Genomic DNA, 17,369 nt, shown 5'->3' with positions numbered 1-17,369 from the left:
AACCGCCTCAGGGGCACTCATGGGGAGCAGCACTGAAATGGGGTGTGGAGACAGTGGCCAGGGTTCTTCCTCAGGGTGTGGCCACCTGGCCTGGAAGGGCTTTCTCCTGGAAGAGCGTGGAGTTTTCTGGGCTTGTCTAGAACCCTGAGAGGGCTTGTGTCTTCAGTGTTCCTCATTGAGGGAGCATTGCTGAGACCAAATTTAAACAGAGTGATTTGGCCAGAATCAGATTGGCCTTGGTAACAGAGTGTGTTGAAAGGCTTTTAAAATGGCTACATTTGTCTGGGACTGGTACATTCCAGCTAGTCAGGAAGAAGCAGGGAGACGAAGTGGGTGGGAAGTAAGATGGCCTGGCTGGCTGGCAATCACTGCGACGGCAGGCTGGACCACTCCAAAGACCAAATGGCCCACACCATGCTAACTTCTACTTGGTGGAGTCTGAGCCAACTTGTCAAGAGTAGCCCTCTTTCCCTTTCTTCTGGAAAGCTCCAAGCAGGGAACGCTGGTGATAGCAGCAATGTTTCCTCTGAACCAAAGAACCTTAAGGGATCCCACGGGTAACAAATGTAGGACACACTCTGGTTTTGGCTGTCAGCGCTGCCAGAGCACCTCAGCTCAAACCCTCTAACTCCAAGGGTGTCCCTAACCGCCCCCAGCCCGAGGCCCAGGCTTCCCAATGTCACGGCACTGACTGTTAGCATGAGGCTATGCCTTCTCCCAACTCAAACAACAATGTGCTCGTGAGAAAAGTTCAATCTGCCATGAGAAAAGCACTAGGTTAATCCAGGTCAGAAATTTGAACCAGGGTCAGCTGGAGGATGAGGGCACAAAGGAAATCTGACTTGACCTGAACAGGGGCAGTTTTCTGGAAGCCAATGGGCGATCTCCTCCTTCCCCCAACCGCCGAGCCCAGGGTGGGAGGAGAGCCCCGCGTTTCCAGCTCTGTAACAACCCTTCTGCAAATGAAAGTCTCCTTTTCTCCCTCCCACCAGCTTTGCATAGTTTCTTAAGCGGGGGTATGAGTTCCCACCCAGAGGGTTTCCCCAACCAGCTAAGACCGTAGCTTCCCACTGTTAAGTCAAGGAGGGAAGGGAAAGGTTCGACCTCATCTAGTCAAGACTACATGCAGATGACTGTGACTTGTAGCTAAGAGGAGCCTAGAAGTGAGACGGAGAACTGGGGGCACCCGTCCTTAGTCTGCACTCACTGTCAGAGGCATGAGACGAGTGTATTAGCTTCTAAAAATCCCCGTCTTCAATACTCCTTCTCTAAAACACAGCTGGCACAGGCTCCAGTGGCAGGCTCCTGCCTCCTCTTATCCTGTACTTCTGAAGAAACCACCTTGGATCGATCATTCCAGATCTTAGAATGTGTTTCTAGTAATAGCTACAAACATGTGTTTTTGCATAGGGTTGGCCACAGGCCAGAAGGGCACAAGATACAGGAAGTAGGTCAGAGAGGTAGGCCGAAGAGGCAGCCCTGTCAGGGGGCGTCCACACACAGGGTCCAACCAAAGTCCCAGAGGCAGCAGAGCCACAGAGAGGGGGAGTGGGGACAGTGAAATGCCCCGAGTTTAAACTAGAGCTTTAAGAGGACGCTCAAAAGGGTCAGTACATCCCTGAGCCCTGGGGAGAGGCTCAAACAGGGCGGAGGGGCTGTGCCTTACTTTCTGGAGGCTGGACGAGTTCAGCTGGGTCTTGTCAATGATCTTCACAGCCACCTGAACACGAGACGAAAAGCCCAAGGTTACCGCTTTGCCCGAGTGAAACCCAGGGCTTGAATCTACTTCCACCTCATTTTCGTCCCATCCCTCTCACCACCCCTATCTGTTCAGATCCCATTTCTGTCTGACAAACAAGAGGTTGGGTGTGGTAGGAGCCCTACCACTACCTATGGGGGTGTCGACAGCTGGCAGAGGCCGCCATGTTCCCAAGCCCAGTGCTCACCTCTTTCCCGGTCAGGATGTGCCGAGCCAGTTTCACCTTGGCGAAGTTACCCTTGCCAATAGTCTTGAGGAGTCGATAGTTGCCAATATGGGGCTGCTCGTCAGCAGAGGTGGCTGAGTTGCGGCCCCGCAGCATGTTGGACTTACTGCTGGGCTTGGAGTCGAGGTGTCCCAAGGTGGGCTGCAGGGTGGAAACACGCACACCTGTAAGTACGCTGCCCTTCCAGTCCCCCACACTTTCGTCCTTAGCTCTCTGCAAAAAATGTAAGACGCTAGGGGTATAGGGACAGATTCCAGGGGGCTGGCAGGCATGCAAAGAATCATACGGCAGGGGAAGAAAAAGAAGGAGATGAGAGTCAGTCAGTCTTCCCTCCAAAGCCTACGGCCCAGTGCCAATATCCTGCGGGTGCTGGAGCTTAGGACCTAAGCTGTCCCATCACTGGCTCCACTGCCCGGCAATACAACCCCTCATGAACAACCCAACGGCTCCCTCCACCTCACGTGTGACCTGTGCACACTGTGAGAAGGCTGCAGCTCAAAGGCACGGGGGCAACACCATCAGAATTACTTCAAAGCTCTCACTGCCACCCAACACTTCACATTTACCTTTATTAGTTCTCACTTTGCATTGATTTGTTGCCCATCCAGATGGAATGGAAGCTCCAGGCAGGCACATATCATTTACTCATTGAGACATCCCAGCACCTAGATGGACTGGATTGTGGTAGATGCTCAATGAATACTTGTGCAATGAACGAACTGAATGACAGGGTCTGAGCAAGGCAACAGTCAGTCTGCCCTACTTAGATACCCCATCATCGCCAATAAGTGTGGGAGGAAGCAGAAATGACGACAACAGCACTGAACAGGTATATAAATGTTCACAGGAAGGGTACGGTCCAGATGAAAACACACATCTTATGAAGACTTGATCATTCCTCAAAGGGCTAAACACGTGATTACTGTGAGACCTAGCAATTCCATTCCTAGGTACCCACCCAAGAGAAACAGAACTGTAATCCACGCAAAACCTTGTACACCGATGTTCATTCATAATATACCATATTCATAAGAGCCAGAAAATGGAAACGACACAAATGTCCACCAGTTGGTGAACAGATAAACCAATTCGAATATCCACACAGTGGAACCATCACCGGCAATTTTAAAAAATGAGGACTAACACGCGACAACACGGATGAACTCTAAAAACATGACGCTCCTAAGTGAACGAAGCTGGTCCCAAAGGCTACAGAGAGACGCCATCGCTCCGGAATGTCTAGAAGAGGCAAATCCATGGAGACAGAAAGGAGATTTGTCGAGGGCTAAGGAGGGCAGAGGAAGGTGGGGGGATTGTGGTGATGGATACACAGCTCTGTGAATTTACTAAGACAATTGTACACTTTCAATGGGTGAACTGTACGGTATGTGAATTATAGCTCAGTAAAACTCCTACGAGTCTGGTCTAAGCCTTGTCTGGAGCCCTGATTTACCTCTCGAAGAACCCCTGATGCCATCACTCCAGCATACTGGGACAGAGCTGCTGCCAGAGCCTCGTCCCATAGCCACCCAGAGCTGCCTTGGAAAATTCAAGGAGACAGTCTGGAGAGGAGCAGCGTGACCAGAAGAGAGTGAGTCAAAGTTCTTCCTTTCACAGCCCCTTGTGGCTCTAAACAAAGCCCTCAAAAACCACAGAGAAAGGAATGACTTGCCACCACAAAGGAACTGTCCAGGGTTCCTGAGCAAGACTTGCTTCCCCAACCAGCTGCCCCTCAGACAGGAAGACAACAATAACCCAAAGTAAGTATCTGCTACTGATGTCCCCCCCTCTTCCGGTGTCAGTGGAGGGCCAACAGTAGCTGCTGGCTGGTTTGGGGTGAGCTGCTTGACTCAGATCCCAGAAGCACAAGGGGCGGGACCTTCGAGGAGAAAGATCTCATGTGCAGGGTTGGCTCTGAAGGCAGAGGCTCCTGACATCTTTCTACCTCCTTGGCCCTTCCGGGAGCGCTCTCTCTTCTGCAAGTGGAAGTCCCGAAACGCTTTGCTGTCTGTCCATCCAGGCTATGGAGCTCTCTGGCCCTCTGGTCTCCAGACACTCTGCAGCTCACCCAAGCCTGGTTGGTACTCAAACAGCATTTGCTAGAACAGCAGATTTTCAAATACTTGTTTTTTTCTTCCTAAAGGGTTCACACCTCTTGGAGAGAAGACTGTTTCTAGGCCCTGCTGGTACTTGCATTTGGCTCAGTCTACCTACCTAAGGGCACCCTGAGTCCCAGCCATCAGGGTCCCGAAGGCCCGGCCTCCTTCTCCTCAGCCCCATCTCCCTGCGGCTGCTGCTGGGCTGCCTACCACCCGAGCCAGCCTGCCTAAGGGGCCACGAACAGGGAAAACCTCCCCTCTGCCCCAACTCCCACGAGAGGAAGATGGGTGGGGACATTTCTTTAGCAAGCTCTACTCACCTTCTAAATTTGTCACACCCCTCTTTTCTGAGCACAGGACTTGGCAATCTCCAAGTCCTCAAAACTGCCACAGGGACTCGGCGTCTACCCGAGGATTCGGGCGCTCTTCTCCTTGAAGTCGTATCGCTCGGGGCCGCCTACTGCCTGTCCTGGCTCTGCTCTGCCCGTGCCCCTCGCTGTTTCTGGCCCGAGGGGCTGGTGTGAGGAGCACGGCAGGACAGCATTCCCTGCCAGGGTCAGCCACACACTGGACTTCAAAGAACATCAGCCACCACAAGAGGGGCTTAGGAGTGTAGATGCCAGAGACAAACTGCCAGGTTCAAATCCTAAATCTGCCACTTACTCAACACATGTTAACTTTATTATGAGTAACACCGTCCTGAGGAGGGAGAGGAGATTAGCACGGAGGGAAAGGAAAGCATCCACAGGAGTGGTGTGGGGCTGAGCCCACGTCTGTGTCGGAGGTGGTCTAGTGGATGTGCGCGCTCTGTCCAGCAGAACTCGGCTTCCACTTACCAGTGTCAGCTTCCTTCTTCTCTGTATAGTGGCGATAAAATATTCCCGACTTTACATTAGGTAAGAGAGAGAACACACACAAGACGCTTTATCTAACACTCAGCAAAGAGCAACCATTACTGCTATTATTTTTCGTTCCCAAATACTACCGTCTGCAGAGCCAAGTCTCGCTGTCAACAAGACTTCCACATCTAGTCAAGTCCTCCTAAGGTGGCTGCAGCCCAGATGGAGGCCGACAAGAGATGCTATGGCCCTACCCGCTGGAGCGGTCCAGGCCCATCGTCTGCCACCCTCCCTTCCGGCCCCATTGCCAGCCTACACAGGCACCCCTAGCATTTATGGGAGGGGCTAGACGGGACGCTGGGAAGGGCTGGTTCCAAGCTGCGTATCCAGGAGAGTTAAGAGAGAGAAGATTCAGCTTATCCAGGAGCCAGAGAACACTGCCACATGCTCTGTGATCCCCTGCTTCAAAAGTCACCCACCCCCTTTCAGGACAGAACCACCTAACTCTCAGGACTCAAAGAGTGCGGTGCTTCTTATCCCCTTCGCCTGTCCTAAGTTGTAAGGTGTTTCCCAGGGCAAGGATGCGGGGCAGGGTGAGGACAGCCCATGGGGAATACAGAAAGGAGAAACTCTTCAGTAGAAAATGCTTCTTGGATCAAGGCCCCACGTGAGGCGCTTCCGGGAAGGCTCGAGGGTGAGGGTGAGGGTGACTGTTACGGAGAGAGTCCCTTCTATGGTTCTGACTAGGCCCATTCAGCCTGGACCCAGATCTCACCAACAGGACGGTGGGCTGAGAACTAGCTGTCCTTCGGGCCAACTAAACATGTCTAGCTAAGCCATGCTCTCTGCCCTCTACCTCCATCCTCCTTGCTTACACGGGATATGGAACAGCAGACATTCCCAAAGCTCTGGCCGACATCACATCCCAGGCTGGCCCCAAATGTCTGAGGAATCCCATGGCCCTCAGGCAGGCTTCAGAAAGAACAAGGGGGTCACCCTTTGAGGAAGTATTTGGAACCAAATGGCAGACCACACAGGCCTGGTTCAGAAGCAGGGCCTAAGCAGTTTCGGGGTCCTCAGTAGAGAAGAGGCGATAATGTAGGACACGGGATAAAAGGAGTCTTGTTTCCAGTGGGTTCTTCAACCTGGGACCTCAGCTTGGCCAGGCATGCTGCCAGGTTCGCCCGGAAGACAGCCTCCACCCTGAGCGGCCAGCGCTGACTCAGGTAGGCAGGGCCCATTCCCTAACGCTGGAGGCTCCTCCTGTCAGCTCTCCCCTAGAAAAGCTCCGCTCTGGGGCTCTGCATTCAGGGTTGGCCTCAAGTGTCCTGAGGCTTCCTCAGGGCTGGGAAGGGCCCAGACTGGGAGGGGTGACAAGCAGGTACCCCCTGGCCAGGGGCAGAGTCAGCCTGGGCACTGTGTAGCGGAGGAAGCAAATGTCCCTGGGGTACAAGCCCTGGGCGACCAGATCCCAGTCTCCGCTCAGTCGTGCGGGAGTGGCTCCCGGGCCCTGCCTGTCACCAGCCCCTTCCTCTCACCCTAGCTGAGCCCGTGGACGCAGTGTAAGGGAGCCTCGGCTGCTGTGGCTACCCCTCCTTTCCTAGCCAATGCCACATCACCCTTCCCATGAATTTTACTACCCTGGGCTAGTGCCTGGCTCAATTTTGCAAATCTTTAAAGAGTTTGGGTGAGAGGGACGGCAAAGGGCAATCACAGACCAGAAAAAGGGGAAAACATACCCGGCTGGAGAAAGGGACGAGGAGTACCGGCGACTTCCATTCAGCAGAAGCCACAGCGAAACCTGTCAGGCAGCGAGGGCAAAGTACAGAGGCCGGGGAGAGCCAGGCCTAGGGCGGGGGCTCCGCCAGCCACCCTTACTCAGGCGAAGCCGGCGACACCTTCCACCACCTCCTCAGTGAGAAGCAGCAAAGCAGCCAGGCCCAGCGGCTCCTGCCTGGGAACCTGGACTATGTCGCAACCGAAACCACCACAAGCAGAGAGAGAGACGGGCTTGGCAAGGAGAGCAACGGAGACAAACCCGTGGCTTCGCCTGGGCCAGGGCCTGGTGGCCAGGAAATGCATGCAGTTCAGGATACTGCACCAGGAGCAAGGTGGGAGGAAAGGGGCTGGAGGGGAACAGGAAGGAAGGGAGACGAGAGAGAAAGAGGCGTGTTTAGATGAACTTCCTTCTTCCTTCCCCTCCCCCTCCCCGGAAGTGGGCTGCCCCACCCTCCCCAAGGTGCAGTGCAGGGTAACAGCTGGGAGAGGGTAAGGAGGGGACTCAAGGCGGCAGGGCTGGCTGTCATCAAGTCCTTATCGCACCTGCAGCAGGTGGGACCTGGGTTTGGGCTCCAGTCAGGCAGGGCGGGGAGGAGTACTGGGAATCAGACATGCTGACCCCGAGAGGGGCAAGACCAGCAAACCACCCACCGAGAACAGGGTGGGGGAGGGGCAAGCAGAAACCGGCCACCCAGCAGTGGCACACAGATCTCCTACTCCACAAAAAGCAGCGTTTAACCTTAGAAAAATGTGTATCTTCCTTACTCACAAAATACTCTGGACATAATTTCAGGAGGTTCGGGGGACCCTGTGAAGCTCCTTAGAGGTCTGTGGGTTCTAGATTAAGAACCTTTGTCACTGATAGACAGTAAGATGTGTAATTGTAAATTTTGCCCAAAGCTGGGGAACAAACTAAATGTCCCAAGTCCCTTCCAGCCCTGATTCTGGGAGTCTATCCCCAGGTTCCCACCCACTTCCAGTGTCTATCAACCCCACCCCCCAACAGCCATGAGGGCCTAAGGGCAGCCATTCCTCACACCTTCCTCCGGCAAAGCCCCTGCTGACTGAGGGCAAGGTGGAGCCCTCCCTGGCCTGTGCTGCTTCCTGACTCACCTGCATTCATTCACTCCACTACTCTAGGCTGGATCTTTCCCATGAAGCAACTCACTCAACATCGCACGTTGGCCATGGGCCCCTCTAGGGAAGGGCAAAGCCTCTTCTGTGCCCTCCCTGTCCCTGGGCAGACACCTGGAGACCACACGACTTCAGTGTTTGCCTGACACAAGATTCGACAGTTCTGATACCACCAGCGGCTGGCATGTGCCTCCTGTGTTCTTGCTCTGAGGGCAGATGGGGTAGGCAGCACCCCGCATTTCACAGATGAGAAACTGAAGCACAGAGGTGGAGACTGGCCCCAGGTCCCACAGCCTCCCGTGCAGAGCCGGGCTGGAGCCCAGGGCGTCCGGCCCGCCCCAGGACCCTGTGTCCCCTTTCCCAGCTAGCTCACTGGCCCTCCTTGATGCCTAACCCGCTCTTACTTCCCCCCAAAGAAGTTAAGTCTCTGCAGGGCTCTTCCTCCAGGCGGGAAGGAGGGGAAAGGTGTGAAGGTGGAGGAAAGGTCCCTGGGACCGCAGGAATGCCAATGTCCGGTTAAGGCCACTGGTGGAGGGTTGTTTTGAAGGCCCACTCAGGGGACCCTGCAGCGACCCTTCCTCTCCCTCCCTCCCAAAGTGGGCCTTGATCTCAGTGAAAGAGGTCAGGGTTTGTTCTGGACCCTGGGCTCAGGCTGGCCTGGGACCACCTGCCCGTTCCTCAGAAGCCACAGCAGGATCAGATAACTGTATTTTTCTGGTCTCTAGGGCTTTGCAGTGCGACAGAAGGATTGTTTTCCTCAATCCTCCTTGTGGGAGGCAGTAAGGGGTTTTCTATACTGAGGAAGTACCTCAAAGAGAGGCTGGGGAGAGATGGGGTAGGACTGAGCTGAAAAGTCACGTGGCACTGGCAAGTCACTCCTTCTTTAATCCTTCCTCCTTCACTGGATCTGGGAGCTTTCTCTGCATCCTTTGATCCTGAGCAACTGTCACTCTCAACTGCCAAGAGTCAATAAACTAGTGGAGCATTCTGGGTAGGAGAGATCTTTTAAGGCTGTGGTAAACTCTGACCAGTGGAGAGGCTGGATACACTTCTCCACCCCTGAAGTTAACTGTGACGGCTTCACCTGGGGGCCCCCCAACACCCCTTAATGTTGCAGAGGGGAGGTGGGGTTGTGTCAAACTCAAAAGGCTACTCCCCTTTTCCAGCCAGGGTGGGTGCCTTCCTGACAAAGGAGACCAGCAGAGCCCGCAACTGAAGCACAAAGCTAAAAGCAAGGGTAGGCTCTCTGCCCTTTAGCTCTCTGAAATGCAAGCCTCACCCCAAGGCAGGGAGACCAGCCCTGCAGCCTGGGCCATGAGGGGAGCCACCTGTGGGCCTCAAAGCGGCCACAGCTGAAGCTAGGGCCTCCTGGGAAGAGCACAAGGCAAGGACCAACCTGGCATGAGCTCAGAACCCAGCCACCTGCAGCTCACTCCCCTTCGTGCATGAAGCCACAATGCACTGAGCACCCCTCAGTCCCGTCTTCAGAACCACTTGAAACGCTGGGCTCCTCATCAAACACGGGGCATTCTACTGAGCAACCAGGGCTTCAGAAGCTTTCAGCACCACTTCACCCCTGAGAATTTGCTCCCTGGGGTCTGGTGTCTATCTCATTCCCCAATTACTGTAGATTCAGCAAACCTTTGTTGAGTGCCTACCTCTGGAGCCAGGGCCAGTTGCCAAGTTCAGAGAGATCTGGTCCTGCCTTCTAGACACTCAGAGGAGGGGCACTGTACATCAGACTCACTCCAGTTCTCTGCTTGCTGCATTAGGGGAGGCGGGACAGCACAGCAAGGCTCTGCAGGCAGAGGGACCTGGGGAGGGAGCCTGCCTTTGCTCCTTAGGAGCTGACCGAACACAAGCACACTACTTGACTTCTCTGTCTCAGCGTCCTCCTTTGGGACCTGAGTGCACTAGCTCTACCCATTTCACAGGTTAGTGGGACTCAGAAATGAGGAAACCCCCCGGTGTTGACCCCAGTGCCTGGTGCGCAGTAAGGTCTTGATGTTTTCTATGATCTCCACTTTTGGGTAGAAACCTTTGTTTGCCATCTCAAGGGGCAAACAAAGTACATGAGCCAAGCACCAGTGTAGCCAAGCTGATATTCCTTCTAGAATCAGAAAAGGTCAGATTTCTACCATGGCTGAGCTGTGAAGCAAAAAACGACCCTTTCCTAACATAAAATCCCTCCTGCCAAGAAGAGTAGGTGAATGGGGAGGCAGCCCTGCCTGTGCCCCAGGAGCCCCGAGGAGGACGGTGTGCCTGGTTCTGCCCTTCATCGGTTCCTTAACTCCTTCCACCCAGAAAAGACCCAAGAAACAGCTGACATACCCGTACCACATGGTGCCAAGGGCTGGGGGAAGCTCACACTGCCAGCCTCGCACTCCATTGGGCTCCTCCCCTACCAGTGGGTTACTGTAACCATGGAGACCAACAAGTTCCTCCATATCACAGGAGAGCCAGCCAGCCAAGAGCCCAGGGCTCTGGGGGAGGCAGAAGGCGGCCTGCAGCAGAAAGGTTCGGCTCCTTTTACAGAGTATTGTGGGGAGCTGATGGAGACCGACTAGTGCAGCTGAGGTGCCAGCCTCCCTGACTTGCCTTTGCTGAGTAACTGATGTTTTTAGCACACTGTCCAGGTGTAGCTGATGTGGTGGTGAGGGGCGTCCTCTGGCCTGGACAGGCCTGTGGTGGGACCCCAGCTCTCGCACGGGCTGCCACGCAGGAAACGCACCAGAACTGCGGTCTTTAGCGCTACACAGACACACACACGAAAAGTAAAGCGCTAGCTATCATATAATGCCTTCTTTTAAGTGAGTAAACCCTCCTATTCCTTGTTGATCCCAAATCCTTTTGTTCAAAGTTATCTAGACACCTTCTTAGCTGAGTGAGCTCTCCCTTCTCTGGACTCTCACCCACCCCATCTGTGCCCATTCACCTCTTCTGTGTGTCTGCACAGCTCTGAGCAATCAGGGACAGTGTCTCTCTCTCCTCGGTACACCCTTAGGGCCTAACAGAGCTTGCACCTAGCTGGCGCACATTTAAATACTTACGGAATCAAAGGGGTACAACTTTCTGATCCTTAAAATTGCTCCCCGCCTCCCTCCCCCACCCCAGACAAGGGCAAAGGAAGGAAAATCAAAACCTCTTGCCACAAGACCCCTTTCCTGTCTTTCAAGGCATCTGCTGCCCTCTGACATTGCTTGGTCCCACTAGAGTACACTACAAAGGAAGGGCCATGGCCTGTCTTCCTCACGGCCCACAGCAACGCCTAAGCACAGAGCAGAAGGTATGGAATAAGGCATGGAACAAATCCATGTGTATGAAGGAATACGTGAGAAAACGTGTTGGGGCATCTTCGTGACCTCTGGGATTCACACCAATCACCGACAACAGTGTCCACTGCAGACAATATCCAAGGGACAGTGGCCATGAGATCCCCTCTCTTAAGGATGGATACACCTATGGGGCGTTAGTTCTGACAAGCTTTCTAAGGTGGTGGGTGATAGGCCCTTGGTGCTCTCTCCTGACACAGAGCTTGAGGTGTGACCAAGGTGAACTGGAGACAGAGTCAGAATACAGGCTCGGCACCACACAGGACCAGCAGCCCTCCCCCACCCCCATCCCTGGCCCCTGTCAATCAAGTCCAAGCCCTCCTTTCATCACAGAAGGGAAGCCTCTCCTCTGAACTTTCTGCTGCCCAACCACCAGGACCTCCCACTTCAGACAGTTCTCTCTGCTTCTCTACATTCAATCCCTCCACTGCTTTGCTATCAAAACCATTGTGTCTTGCTGTGACAATGCAATGTTGCTCGAGCCATTCTAAGATCCATTGATTTGGGGAAGCGACAGTGACTTGTAGGAAACGTTTATTTAGTGTTTGCCACACTGAGAGCTCTGTTTAATAGTTTCTCCTTGAACCAATGTACTGATTGTACGGCCTTGTCAAACCCATAGGGCCAAGAAAAATCACCCTTACACACCTGCCTCCTGTCCCGCTGCACAAATCAGCATTCCCATCCTGCCCTTCACCCCTCCCCAAACTGCCTCCTGGTACAGAAAAGCAAAGGAACTAAAAATGGCAGCTGGGGAGCTCAGTTGACTCACCCAGCATAATCATCTCCTCCCAGAATCTCCCATCTTCTCCTAGAGTTTTTGCCAACACAAAGTAAAAAAGAAGCACGCGATCTTTAAAAAAAACCCCACAAAAAACAACAACAGAAAACTCTCTCAGTGTTTATGCAACAGACTTTGTACCTGGATGCAGACTTAACCCTTTGTCTCTGTCTTTCCAATGTGGTTTCCTGAAAAGGTCTTCCTGCTGAGCAGTGACCGCCTGGCGCTGGGATGGTGGGACTTGGGCCTGCCAGGCCCTCCCCAGGCCAGCTCCATACTGGGAGGTGCTGAACTGTGCCTCTTCCCGCTGCATCTTCCTCTGGGAGTGGAGAAAATACTCCCGTCCTACTCCTCCAGTTTCAAAGAGAGAGTTGTCAGGAAAAACACTGGGGCAAAGTTTGCTGTCCCAGAAGTCACCATGACCAGAGGTCAGAGCTCAAGCAGGAAAGAAAAATAGACACTACCTAAAGCCATCACTGCCCCTCTCACCTCAGAACTGTGCCCACTCAACCAGACTGCAATGTGGCTGCTCCACTTAAGTGACCAGTAAAAATCCAACTGGCTGCTCTTTCCATAAGCAAACCCCTGCTGGGCTGCTCCTGCTCACAGGCAGAGGTGTTTGCAGGCAAAGGTGTTTGCTTCCTTCTATAGCAGATCGTTAAAAACCCAAGAGCTGCAAAATGGGGGGCACCTGTTTCCAGTGCTACCTGACAATGGGTCAAATCAGCCAAAATTGAGAATTCAGTCTCTCCTGCCCCTCAAAACAATCACAGGAGATGAGTACAGCTCTCCAGCGACCTTTCTGGTAGGAAGTGGTGTGTATTTGTTTTTGTCATTGTCATTTGGCACCCAGAAGGACAACTTACTTTTGTGATAGATGGTGCTAGACTACAAAGGAATGAGAACACTTCCACAAGACGCATGCAAATCTTTTGCAGCATATTAGCCAAGAAATCCCCAACTTACCAAAAGTTCCGCTGTGAGAAGGAACTATTTAGCCATAGAAACATGTTACAAATGGAGATTGTGTCCTCAGGCCAGCACCCCGTGGCGGCCCACCATGTCCTGAAGTAGTATATTAACCAGAGTTAAGGTTTTAACCATAGTCCAGATCAGGGACATTAACTCAGTGTTCCCAAGTGAAACCTACGACGGACGGCAGAAACGGGGGCTCCCTAACCTTCAAACCCTAGGTGAAGGCTTGAAACAAGAGGACTTGAGGTGAGGGAGCCGGACTTCAAAGCATTTGGGGCGGCTGGGTAGGAGGGAGGGTCTAAGGAGGTATGATCCCAGGGGGAGACAGGAATGAGGCTGGAGAAAAGGATTTTGATTGGGTGCTGCCTTACAGGCGAGAAGGGCTAATTAAGGAACACCAGGTAGAACGTCCAGCTAGAGAAAGGAGAAAAGGGAGCCTAGGACAGTCCCGTGACACATCAGGAGCAAATGTTCTTTAGATCAGTCTCCCCTGCTCAGCAGCTGAGGCCGAGGATATGTCTCTTATCTACCTCACCTGCTCTGCCGCTGCCACTGCAGTCCCAAACCTGGACCAAGGGCAGAGATTGCTGGATCCTGTTACTAAGTGGCCATGACCTAAGCAGATGCCTTGGCTAGCTTGCCAGATAAATAGAGGAGGGCTCATTGGTCAGAAGTTAGGTGGAGAAGATTGCAAAGCACAAGCTTCTCAGTAAGCCTGAGTATATGTCAGCTTCTGACTTTAGGCCTAGGTTCCCCTCCCCATGCCCCCACCTCCTGAAGCCAAACACTGTTCGTTTTCTGGTGGCAATGATAATTCTACTCCAGGACGCCCTAGTTGTCTGTGCACTTGGCCTAGCAGCAGAGTACGGTAAATGAGATGACAGCCACTTTCCATTACAACAAGTGCCTTCTTAAAAAGCACTTTTTATACTCATCTTTTCAGAGAGAATCCTAGGAAAAAGAGTGTGATTGTCCTGGTTTCTAAGAGAAGGGAGTGGTCCAGAAACGGCCAGCCTAGTTAGCCCTGGCCAAGGCAGTAGGAGACGTGGGTTCAGACTGGTGTTGGAGGTTCTGAGCTTTCTGACCTCTGTGATAAGAACCTGGGAGCAGGGCTCTTTGGTACCGATTAGCTCAAGTGCTGGTGGAAGCCCTCAGGAACTAGAAGCACCAATTAACAGGTGGTGTTGGGAAGGAAGGAGGCTACTTGTGGGCCCCGTTACATGTTCTATTACACAGACTGCAGACAAGAGCATGCTGGTTATTTTGAAGAAGGCAAGCAGCCATCTCTGGAGCTCTTCACCTCCAAATTCACTCAGCGAGGACAGGGAAGGAAGGATGGCGACGAAAGGAACACAGATCCTCCCCAAACACTCCATTAGGCATGGCAGCTTAAATAAAGACTTGAAGATTGAGAGAAAAGACCACCCAGAATACCTCCAAGCAGAACTAGCTGGGCAGCAGGCGGCCACTGCCACACATTCTGTTGCTCTGTCTAGTCCATACAACCACCAAGGACAAAGACCCCTTAGGCACAAAGGGGTCTCGACCAAGAGAAAACAGAAGGTGTAAAGTCAGAAATTAACGAATATCCAACACTATTCAAAACACTTAGAACAAGGCCTGCATATACTACATGCTCACGACATGCTAGCTATTACAATTCCAAATGCTTTCCTAACTTATTCTGTAGGTTAACAGAAAAAGATATGGCTTTGGGCTTTAAATTCTTTACTCAATGACACTGCAAACGCTCTGTCTCTAAGAAGTGGATCTTTTTGAGCTGGCCTAGGAGAGCTCTAGAGTCAAGGCCAAGTTTTGGTCATCTATTCGCACAGCTCGGACTTGAACTTGGGCTTCTTACAGAGCCAGAGAACTCTCCAGCAGCTCCAATGTTTTATCTCCCCCATAAAAGGCCACACTATTCTCCCCCAATAAGCACTTTAAACATACACATCCCACCCTAGAAAAATCGAGAGTACACAACACAGCTCCTGAGATATACAATATCGGCAATCGTGCCAAAATTTTCTAGATATATGAATCTAGGAACTTTGCAAATCAATAGTCACAATGGAAAATGTGACTAGCATTTAAGAAACACACACACACACAGTGTGGCTACAGTCCCTAAAGAGGGACTATGTACTGAAGAGCGCTGCCTCTTCAGTTGTGAGATGAGGGAAACCTGTATTTGTGGGGGGGTAGGGGCCCAAGAGGGGTTGGTGGTGAAAGCTTAGCTGCACATCCAGCTCCTGAGTGGCTCCGGGATGGACACTCAGCAGCCTTCTGAGGCAGCGAAGCTCCTACCACCAGCTGTCCTTCACACTAGATAACAAGATCACCGTTTGGGAAGATGAGATTTTTGGTGTTGGGTTTTATATCCCATGAACTAGCATGCATCTGTCTCCGGGGCAGTTTCCTGAAACAGCTGCATGTCCTGGGCCCCTGCAGACAGGATGTGAGATACAGGAGAAAGATAAATGAGATGCAAGGAGTAGGAATTCGAGGATAATAAAGGCGAGAAGGAATGAGACGGTCTAGTTGTCTCCTCCTGTCAACGGCAGCTGCCTTTTCCGACCTGGTGCTCCCCACTAGGGATCACGTTCACTTGCATTCACCTTCCTTGGCAGAGCCAGGCTTCCCCCTGGCGTCTCCACCTCTTTACCCTGACAGCTCTACCACATCAAGTGACTGTGGTATCTCAAGCTGATGCTGGTTACCCCATGAAGAGATAACCAAGGTCATGTGAGCTGGCCTGACACGTTCTGCTGTACTTGTTTATAGGCAAGAGGATTAAAACAACCTGTCGGGGAGGGAAGAGGGCAAACCCTTACACAGGGCAAGCTCTGGGGACACAGCAGAGGCCTCCCGCCAAGAAATCTTTTGCTCAAATATAAAGCAGAAATCGCTCACCAAATGCCAAACCAGCTACCTACGCCAAATACCACTTATGATCCAGTGACCTTGAGGCACTGCTCACTTTTTCCAATGTTCTTTGTATGAAAGGTTTGGGTTTTTTTTTTTGAGGGGGTGGGGGGAAGACTACAGGGATGAGCAAGACAAGACCCCATAAAGAGCTCCAAATTAAATTAATACCCAGGCGCTGACCCTGGGCCTGAAGAAGCCCCCGTGTCCTCGGCCAGCCCTGTCCCAAAGCCTTCCTGGCCCACCAAGAAATGGGACTTAGGGCTTAAGAAAGAGGGCGCTTTCAAGGGTACATCTGCATGAAGAAAGCACTAGGTTCTCAGATGCCGAAATGCCCAGTCAGAAGTCAAACTCCCAAGACAGGACTTCGTATGACCACTTCTTGCCCTACTCAAAGCCTGAACTGGGAGACAAATTAGGTGCAGCTCCGGGCAGAGGGGCTCAGGCAGCAGGCAGCCCAGAGACAGGTCAGGCCCGTCCTCTCTAACCAGAGGGTCAACCTGACGGTGTCAGCACTGGCCTCAAGACACAGGAAGATAGGAAGGTGGTGGGTCAGCAACCGAGGCTCTTGACAGAGACGCTGCCCCGTTCTGTGAAACCCGAGTCCTTCTCCCCAGCTCTGCTGCAAAGCTATTCATCACAGCCCCTAATAACCAACCCCCCCCCCGCCCAGCAAGCTCGCGCTGCTCCAGCCTGGTCTCAGCCTTAGGCACTCAAGCCTTAGCAGCAAGAGGATGTTTCCATGTGGGGGTTCCCGCGGCTGGCTGAAGAGGTCAGCAGAAGGGGGCTGGGGTGGTGCCCCTTCTCTAGCCAGCCAGAGGGGAAACATGATATGCCCGCTGGCCATCTGTGCTCCCTCCCTCTCAACACCCCCTTTCTAGCAAAGGAGCAGCTACCAATTTCCTAACCTTCCTACAAAAACTGAAGGTAGTAAGTCCAGCTTAGGAACTAAAGCAACCGGCTTAGGAAAAAAAGGGATATTGTGCTGCAAGGGATTCCAAGAATAAACTCCCGACCACCCACCAAACTCTTCTGAAGAGCAGGGGTGTTTAGAAGCGCCTTCCATTTCTCCACGCCTTAGAGAAGAGGGTGGCCTTGGGCAGATCCACACACCTGGGCAGGTGGCCATGTCCTCTCAGGAGCCCTGGTCTCCCTAACACCAGGGTGCGTCCACACCTGCCGCAGAGGAGCAGGCCGAGACAGCAATGTGCTCGAGCCCACATACTCACACGTCCATGAATCTTCCTCCAGATGGCTGCTGTCATGCAGAGCAGTGAGCGGGCTGAGTCCGGCTCAGAGGCTCCGAGCCAGTCACTCCAGTTTGCTTGGCAATGTTAGGGGGGTGGGGAGGAGGAAGAGGAGGAGGAGGAGGAGGAGGAGGAAGGGAGATTAGGATTCTCTATTTCCAAGCCCCGCCCCTAAAACCAAGGAGGGAAGCAGCTGGGTTCCCGTTTCAGGAGCACTCCAATCACTGGCCACTACAGAACCAACCAGCTGCAGGAGAACTCTGGGGACCGTGC

General features: G+C 52.9%; 1 protein-coding gene across 18 annotated transcripts in view; it reads right to left on the bottom strand.

Moving 5' to 3' along the window:
* Nucleotides 1-17,369, bottom strand: part of MARK2 (microtubule affinity regulating kinase 2) — a 53,538-nt gene that overhangs the window by 13,347 nt on the left and 22,822 nt on the right. For 13 of the 18 annotated variants that reach the window (XM_074336523.2, XM_019717853.3, XM_019717855.3 and 10 more), the window contains 2 exons: nt 1,947-2,126; nt 1,667-1,720 (listed from right to left, as the gene is read on the bottom strand). In XM_074336523.2, coding sequence (XP_074192624.1) covers nt 1,667-1,720; nt 1,947-2,126 — 234 coding nt within the window. Of the gene's footprint in view, nt 1-1,666; nt 1,721-1,946; nt 2,127-2,551; nt 2,642-6,662; nt 7,093-17,078; nt 17,230-17,369 lie in introns of those variants that run through there. The other 5 variants (XM_074336524.2, XM_019717854.3, XM_074336535.2 and 2 more) reach the window with 5 other exon arrangements.

The sequence above is a fragment of the Rhinolophus sinicus genome, chromosome 14 (genome assembly GCF_057876585.1).
Source record: "Rhinolophus sinicus isolate RSI-liver-muscle chromosome 14, RSI-T2T, whole genome shotgun sequence".
Classification (NCBI taxonomy): Eukaryota; Metazoa; Chordata; class Mammalia; order Chiroptera; family Rhinolophidae; genus Rhinolophus; species Rhinolophus sinicus.
This window is presented reverse-complemented; position numbering and strand designations above follow the sequence as displayed.